Source organism: Scardinius erythrophthalmus (genome assembly GCF_964197995.2).
Source record: "Scardinius erythrophthalmus genome assembly, chromosome: 3".
Lineage (NCBI taxonomy): Eukaryota > Metazoa > Chordata > Actinopteri > Cypriniformes > Leuciscidae > Scardinius > Scardinius erythrophthalmus.
In genome coordinates this window covers 47,706,865-47,720,184 of record NC_138223.1, presented here as the reverse complement: position 1 = coordinate 47,720,184, position 13,320 = coordinate 47,706,865, and the positions used below count along the sequence as shown (strand labels likewise).

The 13,320-nt window shown below is 37.5% G+C and overlaps 1 protein-coding gene across 1 annotated transcript in view; it reads right to left on the bottom strand.

Annotated features, from left to right (window-relative positions):
- The window catches only part of LOC308688226 (complement C3-like), a 91,256-nt gene that overhangs the window by 63,262 nt on the left and 14,674 nt on the right, over positions 1 to 13,320 (bottom strand). Inside the window, exons 5-13 of the mRNA XM_081361157.1 lie at positions 10,836 to 10,924; positions 10,614 to 10,696; positions 7,770 to 7,857; positions 4,617 to 4,719; positions 4,364 to 4,484; positions 3,264 to 3,379; positions 2,973 to 3,119; positions 2,629 to 2,832; positions 22 to 213 (exon numbers count right to left, since the gene is read on the bottom strand). Of these exons, the coding sequence (XP_081217283.1) occupies positions 22 to 213; positions 2,629 to 2,832; positions 2,973 to 3,119; positions 3,264 to 3,379; positions 4,364 to 4,484; positions 4,617 to 4,719; positions 7,770 to 7,857; positions 10,614 to 10,696; positions 10,836 to 10,924 (1,143 nt within the window). The remainder of the gene's footprint in view (positions 1 to 21; positions 214 to 2,628; positions 2,833 to 2,972; positions 3,120 to 3,263; positions 3,380 to 4,363; positions 4,485 to 4,616; positions 4,720 to 7,769; positions 7,858 to 10,613; positions 10,697 to 10,835; positions 10,925 to 13,320) is intronic.

Here is a 13,320-nt window from a genome sequence, read left to right as displayed (position 1 = left end):
TTCTTGTGATGGTTGACCCACCGTTCCCATGCACGTGTCCTTCACGTCGACCCAGACTGAATCAGACACCACCTCAGTCGAGCCCACATGATAATAAGCCACAAAGCGGAAGGACGGCACCATGTCTTTGGTTACAGGTAGAGACAGAGTCACTAGAGCTTGTCCTCTCCTCTTGAACCTGTCTGCTTTAACAATCTGACCTTTACTCAAGATCTGTAAATGAGGCAGATGAGTTAACAGTATTTATGATATTCATATGATTTCAAACACAAGCTTTGGTAGTTAATCAGATATTGACACACTGTAAAACCTAACAGTAATATGTACTAAATAGAATTGAGTTCACAGCACTCAAATATTACCGAAACTTGAATGACTGAAACAGAACTCAAACTGAATGAGTTATAGAACATTTCTAGATCCCAGAATGATAATTGTATAATTAAGTGATTAATTAAGTGATGATTGAGCATTAGTGATGAGCACCTGCTGTTAACAAGCAGAATCACTGAAGGAAAGAGAAACACAAGAACTACAACTGACTTCCCAGCCCGATCTCACGGGAAAATGTACAAATTCTACGAGGTGGCTTATTCGTACGAATTCATACGACCTGACTCGTACGAATTAGTACGTTTTTTGCAAAATCTTACATATTTTACGAATTGGCCAATTCGTATGAATTCATACGATTGACCTACTCCTGACCCCGCCCCTAAACCTACCCATCACGTGGGTTTAGGCAAATCGAAGTGAGGTCGTACGAATTAGTACGAATTAGCCAACTTTTTATCATTCGTACGAATTCGTACGAATTGGTCGTGAGATAGCGTTGGACTTCCAGCCACAGCAAAATCAACTGGAGATAAAAGAAGACATTACATATCTCAAGACCTCAGCAGAGAAGGATAAAACAACTCCACGAACAGCATTACAAGCTTCACTTATTATTAACCACTTTGACTTTATTTCTGCCATTCGTCTGTAGAAGTTCTTATTAGAATTAACAGAGGTTTATAAGTTGATGCTTTGAGTTTCATTTAAGGTCACCATAATGGAGATCAGCGTTTGCTTTAGTTGAGCTCTTGGCCCTTGACTTCTGCAATTAAGATTTTCTTTGGCTGCTATAATTGAGTGTTTATAAAACATATTTGTTATGACACAAAAGGCAAGGAAAAGTCTAATCGGGTGTTGATGGTGAAGGACTGATGATGACAATCATCATTTAGTGACTTGATTCACTGGTTTCGTTCAGAGTCTGATCTCTGATTAAAAGGGCAACATAATAATTTACTCAAACCTGTGATTTTTCAGCATAAGAGCTAGCCATGTTGTGTCCATCAGATAATATGAAGGATTTTACAAATAGTTGTGCACAAAAAGTTTCACAGAAAAGCTATTGCATTACTAAGACTCACACAGACATCAAGAATCAGCATATGAATCTCAACAATGGTGACCATTAAAAAATGATGCATGCTGGGTACTAGCATAATACAAAATTTATCCATGACTCCCAGCATGCATTGTGGCATAAATAATTTTTTAATGGTCACCATTGTTGAGATTCATATGCTGATTCTTGATTACTGTGTAAGTCAGCATGATACCATAGAGGTTTTTAAAATCTGATTGTCACAACAATGAGCCTTACAGCAGAATCAGTTCTATTATAATGAATAATACAAGTAATACATCACCTGTCTAATCAAAGATTAGGTTCTGGAAAAGATCAGAGAATCAAGTCATTAAATGATGATTTTTATCATCTTAACACAACCACATGCTCATATTTTCTTTTGGCGTATGTGCCATAACAAATGTGTTTTATAAACACTCAGTTACAGCAGCCAGAGGAAAAACTGGTGTTATAAAGTCAAGGGTCAAGAGCCCAACTAAAGCAAACACTGATCTCTATCATGGTGTCTTTAAATGAAACTCAAGAAATCATCATTAGCATCTAACCCTCTGTTCATTCTCAATAACAACTTCTGTAGACGCATGACAAAAGTTAATAAGTGAAGCTGGTAATGCTGTTTGTGTAGTGGTTTAATCCTCTGCTGAGATCTTTAGAGATTTAAACGTCTTTTATCTTGAGTTGATTTCATCTGGGCTGTGGTTGGAAGTCAGTTGTAGTTATTTTGTTTCTCTTTCCTTCATTGATTCTGCTCGTTAACAGCAGGTGTTAATCACTAATGCTCAATAATCACTTAATTAATCACTTAATTTATTGACTGCAATGTATATCTACTTTTAGTAAACTCAACTGAAATAAGTTCAGAGTACTCATAACTATTGTTTTTTATAAACTTAATTGAATTGAGGCAATCGGTTTCCTCAAATGAAATGAGTTAGCTTAACTTGTTGGGTTTTACAGTGAATTAAGGCAATCGGTGTCCTCAAATGTAATAAGTTAGCTTAACTTATTGAATTTGACTTTGTATTACTGTTTTAGTGGCCTTAATTAAAATAAGTTCAGAGTACACAAAACTATTGTTTTTTATAAACTTAATTGAATTGAGGCAATCGGTTTCCTCAAATGAAATGAGTTAGCTTAACTTGTTGGGTTTTACAGTGCATAATAAATACATTTGTGGTGCAGCTGAATATGAAATAACTAATCTTTACCATGTATGTGTAATCTTGATCTTTGACTCCTGGACTTTCTCCAGTGTTGAGATTGACTTTCATTTGATCACCGATCTGAAGCTCTGCAGCACAAATGCTGATGTGAAAGTAGTTCTTGGAGTCTCCTTTGGGAATGTAAGCGAGAGCCGTCATTGTCTTCACTGCCTGCTGTTCATCTCTTAATTGTGGATCTTTGGTTTTTGCCTGAAAAGAACAAATACACTGTGTTCTGATGTGCTGTGTAGAATATACTCCATTGCTTGTTCAACATATGTTAACTGATCTATTTTCCACCAGTTCTTCAGTGAAAGTGACTGAACATTAGTTGAGTTTGCAGGTCTTACAGTGATCTGCAGTGTAGAAGATCCTCCTAGAATGTTGATGGTAACCTTTGCAATGCCATTGGCTGTTGTTTGACCTCTGACCCCTCCAGGATTAACCTCCACTTCCACTTTTTTAGCAGGAGTCTGGTCAGGATTTGTTAAATGGATCTTTTATAGAAGCCAAAAAAAAAAAAAAAAGTATATATACTGCACATCACAATAGGGAAGAAAAAACTATTGTAACTTCCATTTCATGCAAACTTAATTCGTTTATGATGTTTACTTGTTTACTTTTTAGTCAATGTTTCATACCGAGACATCAAAGGGCATCCCAGGTATAAAGAATTGTGGTGTTCTTTTGAAGTGGATGGTGTACGGTGACGTCACAATCTGAATGCCTCTCCTTTCTGCTTCCACCATTTCACTGCCTGAAACAAACAAACAAACACACACACACACACACACACACACACACACACACACACACACACACACACACACACACTCTCTCTCTCGTGGCATTTCAGCTGTAATGAGCATCATTGCACTGCTGATCTCAGTAAACACACATTGTAGGGCTGGGCGATATATATTGTGAGATTGTTATGCGCATCTCATCAGTAAAGCCGGTTCCTTGATTAGTAGTAAATCGCCATCACCTGCTTTCAGATGGAGCGGCATTTACTACAAAGAGCCGTAGTTAACTGACAAGCTGAGCCATATCGCATTAAAATCGCGGACGTATCGCCAGCGATAATTAATGCGATATGGCTCAGCTTGTCAGTTAACTACGGCTCTTTCACAGCAAAAACTCGAGTGTTAAATTAACACTCCTGGGAGTGTATGAGTCCACACTCAAGAGTGTTGAAGTTAATGAGATAATTAAGTGATTAATTGAGTGATGATTGAGCATTATTGAAGACACCTGATGATAACAAGCAGAATCTCTGAAGGAGAAAATCACAAATTGTAAGCCAACGTTATGGTGATGGGTGTTTGCTTTAGTTGGGCTCTTGACCCTTATATAATTAACTTTAGATTTTGTCCGGCTGCTGTATCGGAGTTATAACTGCCAGATGAACAAAGAAAAAAAGTGATCTGATGGTGTTATATTATGACAATCATCTTATGAACTATGTTTTTGATTTATGTTGTTGTTTACAGCATAACTGTGACTCTGCATAAATATCCAGAATTTGAGATATAATATAAAGGATTTCTTAAAAGTTGTTTAAAAAAAAAAAAAAAACTTTCTTTTAGGCACACACAGACGTGAAGATTCAGTCTATGCATCTCAACAATGGTGACGACACACACACACACACACACACACACACACAGGATTAGCCTCTCATATACATTCACACACAGGCATGTAAGCATAAAGATGTACAGTATCTGTTGAGTCTTACCACTTTCTGTTAAAAGACTGGCTGAAACATAGATTGATCGTCCAACCAGCTGCTTAATGTCTGGAAAGGTCTTAGTGATCATCTCCCTGCTCAGTTCTGCTGTACCTTCTCCTTCACTAATCTATTCATATGAGAAAGACAACAGCAGTCAACAAGACGCAGTAAAAAGCATTCTAATGTTTTATTTAAGTCGTCCTCTAGGTGAGGAGAAATGAGATTGATCCCAGCTTGTAAACCGTTTAATGTCTCCCACCTGAACTCTTTGAAGAGAAGAAGGAATACTTGTTTTCTTCTCACCGTCCATCACACCAAACATCACAAACGCATTTCCTTCCACCTTCTGTCCAAACAGGTACCTATAAAAGCACAGACAATTTCTGCTGTAAAAACTGAACGGTGACGACAACTAACCTTGATCCACGTCCACTTTCATTACATAGAAAAAAAGCAGCTTGAACGTTTGTCTAACTACCTTATTTTCTTTGTCCACAGTCATACATGTTTTGAACAACATGAGGGTTTTAAGTTTTTTTTTTTTTATTTTTTTTATATGAGCATGTACACTACTAATTTTGTATATATATATATATATATATATATATATATATATATATATATATACGTACATATATATATATATATAGTTGTGTTCAAAATAATAGCAGTGTGTTTAAAAAAGTGAGTAAAATCCTAAAATCCTAATAATAACTTTTATTTCAATACACAAAAATGCATTGGGAACACTGCACATTCTATTCAAGATCAAAACATGAAGAAAAATGTATCAAATTTGTTATTACTTTATAGAAAGTGAAGAAAATGGAATATTAGGCTGTTCAAAAAAATAGCAGTGTCTGCATTTTTCTTTACAAAGTCAAACATTTACTGTATAAACTGAAAAATGCTTGAAGATTTAGCTTTCTTGTGAATCACTGAACTAATATTTAGTTGTATAACCACGGTTTCTGTGTTGCATGGAGTCGACTAACTTCTGGCACCTGTGAACTGGTATTCCAGCCCAGGACGATCGCACTACAGACCACAGATCCTCTGCATTTCTTGGTTTTGCCTCAAAAACAGCCTTTTTGATGTCACCCCACATGTTTTCTATTGGATTAAGGTCCGGGGATTGGGCTGGCCACTCCATAACGTTAATCTTGTTGGTCTGGAACCAAGATGCTGCTCTCTTACTGGTGTGTTTGGGGTCGTTGTCTTGCTGAAACACCCATTTCAAGGGCATTTCCTCTTCGGCATAAGGCAACATGACCTCTTTAAGTATTTTGATGTACTCAAACTGATCCATGATCCGTGGTATACGATAAATAGGCCCGACACCATGGTATGAGAAACATCCCCATATCATGATGCTTGTGTGCCACCATGCTTCACAGTCTTCACAGTGTACTGTGGCTTGAATTCAGTGTTTGGGGGTCGTCTGACAAACTGTCTGCGGCCCCTAGACCCAAAAAGAACAATCTTGCTTTCATCAGTCCACAAAATATTGCGCCATTTCTCTTTAGGCCAGTCAATGTGTTCTTTGGCAAATTGTATCCTCTTTAGCACATGTCGTTTTTTCAACAATGGGACTTTGCGGGGGCTTCTTGCCGATAGCTTGGCTTCACATAGGCGTCTTCTAATTGCTACAGTACTCACGGGTAACTTTAGATCTTCTTTGACCCTGGAGCTGATCATTGGCTGAGTCTTTGCCATTTTGGCTATTCTTCGATCCATTCGAACGGTAGTTTTCCATTTTCTTCCACGTCTTTCTGGTTTTGGTTGCCATTTTAAAGCATTTGATATCATTTTAGCTGAGCGGCCTATCATTGTCTGCACTTCTTTATAAGCTAGTTGGCGGTAATACTCCCAAGGAGTGAGCAGCCAGTAACAAGTAGTAGTAGTAGAAGAAGAACGCTGTAATCTCAGTTCTCGCGCATGCGTCCTGGCGCTCCCGTGAACTCTCGTCAGAGGCCCACATTGAAGAACACTAATAGTTGGATAAAGTCGTTATTTTTGTTGTTTTTCCGCACAAAAAGTATTGTCATCGCATGATAAACTTAATGTAGAGCCACTGTAGTCACTTGGACTATTTTAACAATGTTTTTAATAACTATTCTGGGCCGGCGAGTTTGGGTCCCTCTGAAAGCCTATGGAGGAGTGAGCCAGCTGTCAGATTTCATCAAAAATATCTTAATTTGTGATCCGAAGATGAACGAAAGACATGGTTGGAACAACATGAGGGTGAGTAATTACTGACAGAATTTTCATTTTTGGGTGAACTAACCCTTTAAGCTTTGTTCAATTTATATTGTTAATCATTTGACTCAACAAAACAAATTGATAAAGTATAATTTTAACTTTTAAAAAACTATTAACATTTGTTAATAGTAGTATATTGTATTTTGTTAATAGGACAAATCATAATTCTTATATTTTATCATATTTGAGATATTACATTAAATGTCAATTAAATCGTTTAAATGCCTTGCTGCGCCCACTTCCGCCATCAGACTGTCAGGCTGGCGCTGTCGTCCTCACACTGCTATGACGTATGGTTCTGCGGTTCTGCAGTCAGACCTATCTCAGACTTGCAGAGCAAATCTAAATTTGCCGGAAGTTTGTCTGGGTTTTCCCAGGCTAAATATACTCTGGAGCTGCTCTCTGTGCCACACACTTTGAAAACCCCTGGTGAAACCAACCGATGTCGGGTTGATTCAGTCATATTAAATGATATATAAAACCTGTTACGGCTTTCCCTTAAGCTGTTGTTGTTGACAACGTTTAACAAATGCAAACAGAGTCCATGCATTCAGATTTATGCAAACAAATGTTGCAAACCAAATATTGCCTCAAATCCACTTCCTGGGGCTTCTCATCCCTTCATGCTTATAAACATGAACACACAGAGTTCCTTTCAGACACAGCATACATCAATATATTGTCCATAATCCATCATGTTCACACTAGCATCCCCAAAATCTGTGGGTGCTTCTCAATGCTCAAACTGATGCTTTCTTGTTTCCTCGCTCCTCCGTCCTCCAGCCCATGGCCCGGAAACGATGGATCTCAGTCATCTAGAAGAGCATCTCAGTCCTCTAACTGCACTGCGAGGAGGCGAGGAACGATGAGCGAGGAAACTTCAGTCATGAGAGCGGATACACAGGAAACAATATTCATACTACCAGTAAAATACAGAATAACCACAACTCAAAAAAATATGCCCTTTGAGACTAAGATAAATGTCTTTGTTGCTTTTGGAAGTTATACTATCTCAAACACTCATGAAAAGTTTTGGATGCTCTCATAGCACATTATTTTGTAGTTTACATAGAGATCTATTTTAAATCAGTGTGTGCACACATTAAAGATTAATTTTGAATACAGTGAAGCAGAACATATTTTGTCTTACATGGCTTCAATGTCGACTGTCAGGCTCTCGTCACCCACATAGAAGAAAGACTTACTGAGTCTTAATCTGACTCCAAATGTTGGCGGCACTATAAACCAAACCAGAGAAAAGACACAAATAAATGTAGGGAAGATGTAATATGTTTCTCCCAGCCTTAGGGGGGCGCTGTGTTCTATGAGTGTTTCACTGTGTGAGTGAGCCCTTCTTCACATGGGTGGAGCTGTTGTTAAAGGGTTAGTTCACCCAAAAATGAAAATTCTGTCAGTAATTACTCGCCCTCATGTTGTTCCAACCCCGTAAGACCTTCGTTCATCTTCGGAACACAAATTAAGATATTTTTGATTAAATCTGATAGCTTGATCACTCCTCCATAGGCTTCTAAGGGACCGAAACTTGCTGGCCCAGAAAAGTTATTAAAGAGATCGTTAATATAGTCCAAGTGACTCCAGTGGCTCAATCTTAAGTTTATCAAGCGACGAGAATACTTTTTGTGCGCAAAAATAAACAAAAATAACGACTTTATTCCACTATTCATTTCCTTCTCTCTGGGCCTCCAGTGAGTTCGCGTAGTGTTTAAGTGCAGCACGTCTGTGTTGCACGTCACCACGTAGGCTCACTATTGGCCGACGCTGATCATGTGTGTGATGCGTGTGACGCACAACACAGACGCGCTGCGCTAAAACACTACGCAAACTCACTGGAGGCCCAGAGAGAAGGAAATTAATAGTGGAATAAAGTCGTTATTTTTGTTTATTTTTGCGCACAAAAAGTATTCTCGTCACTTGATAAACTTAAGATTGAGCCACTGGAGTCACTTGGACTATATTAACGATCTCTTTAATAACTTTTCTGGGCCAGCAAGTTTCGGTCCCTTAGAAGCCTATGGAGGAGTGAGACAGCGCTCAGATTTAATCAAAAATATCTTAATTTGTGTTCCGAAGATGAACGAAGGTCTTACGGGGTTGGAACAACATGAGAGTGAGTAATTACTGACAGAATTTTCATTTTTGGGTGAACTATCCCTTTAATTCAGTTCTATTTTCCTTGTGAAAAGGTAAGATGTTCTCTGTTACATCTATTACATTTCTTTAATTATATTGGCCATCCATGTTATTTGAATAAATATATTGCTGTTAAAGATGTTAACTAACATATTTGTGCAGTTATTTGCGACGGATGGTTTTGTATTTCTGATATTATTTAATGGGTTTTACCTTCCATGTGATGGGGTATATTTTTCTGTATGTTGTATTGTGTTTAACATTTATCTGAGTATTTTGGGTTATAGTCTTTGTATTTTGGATGCATGTGACATTTAACATTAATTGTCATATGTGGAAAGTTATTTTTCCAGTCTTTGAGAACCCCTGTTATTGAAGGTTTAATATAACTGCAGCTAGAACTGTATTGTTTCGTTTTGTGATATTGTATGCATTTTTATGTTTGATATTAGTAACTAACAGTTCTATTTCCCTTGTGAAAAGTGGCTGATGCAGAAGAGCCCAATAAATAAGCTTCACTGCTGTGACGACAACGATATTTGTGTCCTCCTCATTCAACCATCATTCAAACACAACGCAGAGACATTTGGGGGAGCACACAGACGAAGAGGGTTACATAATTAAATACATTATTTTAGTGTTTAAAGGTCCCGTTCTTCGTGATCCCATGTTTCAAACTTTAGTTAGTGTGTAATGTTGTTGTTAGAGTATAAATAATATCTGTAAAATTATAAAGCTCAAAGTTCAATGCCAAGCGAGATATTTTATTTAACAGAAGTCGCCTACAAAAAACGGCTGGATTGGACTACATCCCTCTACTTCCTTCTTTAATGACGTCATTAAAACCGTGTTTTGACTAACCTCCGCCCACAGGAATACAGGCGTATTGATGGCGAACGACAGACGTGGTTGATGTTTATCTATAATCGGATACCGCAAAAGTTTAATTCGAAGTTGTTAGTTTACTCTGTCCATTTCACCACGGACTGTTTTTCTAACCTGGGATAATATCAAGCAGGCTTCTCTCAGCGTTTCATACTGACGAAGGGGGCAATTTCAACTATATTCCAGCAAGCGGTAAGTAGTGATTTACTATGGAAGTAGCTATCAACTTCACATCGTTTCTCTTAGTAGGATGAAAATAATCTTACTTAAACTGTGATTAATATACAGAAAGCGATCACAGAACAATCCCTTTCCAATCGCCCAAGCTGTCAATCACACAGCGCGAGTTTTATCTGGACACTTGCCAAAACTCGTTATGAAATCAATGACGCTGTTACACTGCACAACGAAGCTCTTACTGTATTTATATACCTCATGTTTGCATTGGTGAAATCATTAGTGAGTGCAGAAACTGCGTTGCAATGATAAGATCTTTTTTCACACGATCAACAGACTGTTATCTGCTCAATGCTCATAACTGCAACCTTTTATGTGATTGAAATAGATCTAAATACTTAAAAAACTTCTCACAATTCGTTAATCCCGATAGCTGTAATAGTAAAAACGTATAATAGCTGTAATAGTAAAAGTTTTCCAGATAGTTCCACATGTAATGCCAGATATTTCATATGCAAGCATGTCAGCCAATCACAGCAGAGGGCGTTTACATTGAAGTCTCACAGCAGACACGCCCCTTCAAACAGAGCATTCAAATCAGGTGATGAAATCAGGCTAGGAAAAATGCCTTTTATTTCTAAATTATAAAAAAAAATGTATCTAAAAAACATACTAACATTATAAGGGCACCCCAGGAAACATTATACAATAATAAAATTATCCATGGAATGGGACCTTTAACGCATTTACACAACATACATTTTGTTGACACACATCTTACCATATTCTTTGACCTCAAAGTCTGCCGTAAACGTCTTCTGAGGAGTGTTTTTGTACCGAGTGACAACTTTCCAGATCCCAAGACTGAAACAAAAACATTTCCAAACATTTTTATATAAGCATTATACAACAGATGAAACAATCCTCATAACACAGATCACATCTATGAGTATTAGCTGCGTTGTAAAGTTCAGCCTTCACAGTGTTTCCCACACAAACACACCTGGCAACCTCAGGAATGGCGTAGCTTCCAGACTTCATCCCTTTCACTGGAAATATTATCTGTGATGAAACTGTGATGCCTTGTGGATTCTTAAACACAGAAACCAGCATTAACAATGTGTTAGGGCTGGGCGATATATATCGTGAGATTGTTATGCGCATCTCATCAGTAAAGCCGGTTCCTTGATTAGTAGTAAATCGCCATCACCTGCTTTCAGATGGAGCGGCATTTACTACACAGCAAAAACTCCAGTGTTAAATTAAGAAAGAAGTTAGAGAAGTTAATGAGATAATTAAGTGATTAACCCTTGTATGGTGTTCGGGTCTGTTGGACCCGTTTTCATTTTTTATCAAAAGAAAAATGATACATTTAATTATTTTTTCAAACTGAGACTCATTGGCCTTGGCTCATTTTCTGTGAAGAACATATATCAGAACACATTTTTAATGAAAACACACTGTATACCCCACCCCCCCCCCCCTACACATTTATATTACACACAGGATGTTCGGGTCCACTGGACCCGGGGCTAATAAAAGTGTGGAAATTGTAGGTCCTGTGTACCTTTACTCTGTCCTCCTCCTGTCAGGGCCTGCTGTTAGTGTGTGTATGTTCTTGTATATGGTTTATGAGGACACAAATGTGTATAATGACATGGGTATTACAACGTAAACATGGTTTATGACGACATCTGTGTCCTCATACTAAAACATACTAAATAGTGTTTTTTGAAATTCAAAAAATGCCAAAAGTTTTCTGTGATTGGTAGGTTTAGTGGTAGGGTTAGTGTAGGGGGATATATTATACAGTTTGTACATTAGAAAAACCATTATGCCTATGGAGAGTGACCGTACACCACATATCCAAGTGAGTGTGTGTGTGTGTATGTGCATGTGCGTGTGTGTGTGTGGGTGTGTGTTTTGTGTGTGTCTGTATGTGTGTTGTGGGTGTGTGTGTTGTGGGTGTGTGTATGTGTCTGCATGAGTGTGTGTGTGCGTGCGTGTGAGAGAGAGATTGTGTGTAAGTGTGAAAGAGTGCAAGAGTGAGTTTTGTGCTTCTACTCCTGCCATTCCCACACGAGGTTGCAATTCTTAAATGTGATCTAACAAAGGTAAAGAGAAAATATTGACCATATATGCTGTTTATATTGCTTGTAATTGGGATGAAGTAAACATCTGTTGAGTATTTTAACATAACATTTTTGATTGTGTTGAATTAAAAACCCAAAAATGCAGCGGGTCCACCAGACCCACGAACACTGTCTGAGTAACAAAAATATGAACACCACACAAGGGTTAATTTAGTGATGATTGAGCATTATTGAAGACACCTGATGTTAACAAGCAGAATCACTGAAGGAGAAAATCTCAAATTGTAAGCCACCGTTATGGTGATGGGTGTTTGCATTAGTTGGGCTCTTGACCCTTATACATTCACTTTAAATTTTGTTTGAGTGCTGTTATTGATTTATAACAGTCAAATGAACAAAGAAAAGTGTGATCTGATAGTGTTGGTTATGTTTTGACATAATCATGCTGTGATCTGAAAAAAAAAACTTAACTTGTTAGCAGTTTTGTGTTTTTACAGCATGTAATTATCAGAATTTATCTTATAATCCAAAATATTTAATAAACATTGTTCTGATCAAAACACTTTCAAATAAATTAATTTAGAAACACAGACATCAATAATCAGCCTGTGAATCTCAACAATGGTGACAGTAATAAAGCATGTTGCAGTGGCTGCCACCAATCACAACTCATTAATGGCTCCCATCATGCATTGCGTTATGAATAAATTATGATCTGAATTGTCTATGTAATTTACTTTTCCTAATTGAATCTTCTGCTCGTCACCATTGTTGAGATGCATAGACTGAATCTTGACGTCTGTGTGTGCCTAAAAGAAAGGTTTTTTTTTTTAAACAACTTTTAAGAAATCCTTTGTATTATATCTCAAATTCTGGATATTTATGCAGAATCACAGTTATGCTGTAAACAACAACATAAATCAAAAACATAGTTCAAAAGATGATTGTCATAATATAACACCATCAGATCACTTTTTTTCTTTGTTCATCTGGCAGTTATAACTCAGATACAGCAGCCAAACAAAATCTAAAGTTAATTATATAAGGGTCAAGAGCCCAACTAAAGCAAACACCCATCACCATAACGGTGGCTTACAATTTGTGATTTTCTCCTTCAGAGATTCTGCTTGTTATCATCAGGTGTCTTCAATAATGCTCAATCATCACTCAATTAATCACTTAATTATCTCATTAACTTCAACACTCTTGAGTGTGGACTCATACACTTCCAGGAGTGTTAATTTAACACTGGAGTTTTTGCTGTGAAAGAGCCGTAGTTAACTGACAAGCTGAGCCATATCGCATTAATTATCGCTGGCGATACGTCCGCGATATTAATGCGATATGGCTCAGCTTGTCAGTTAACTACGGCTATTTGTAGTAAATGCCGCTTCA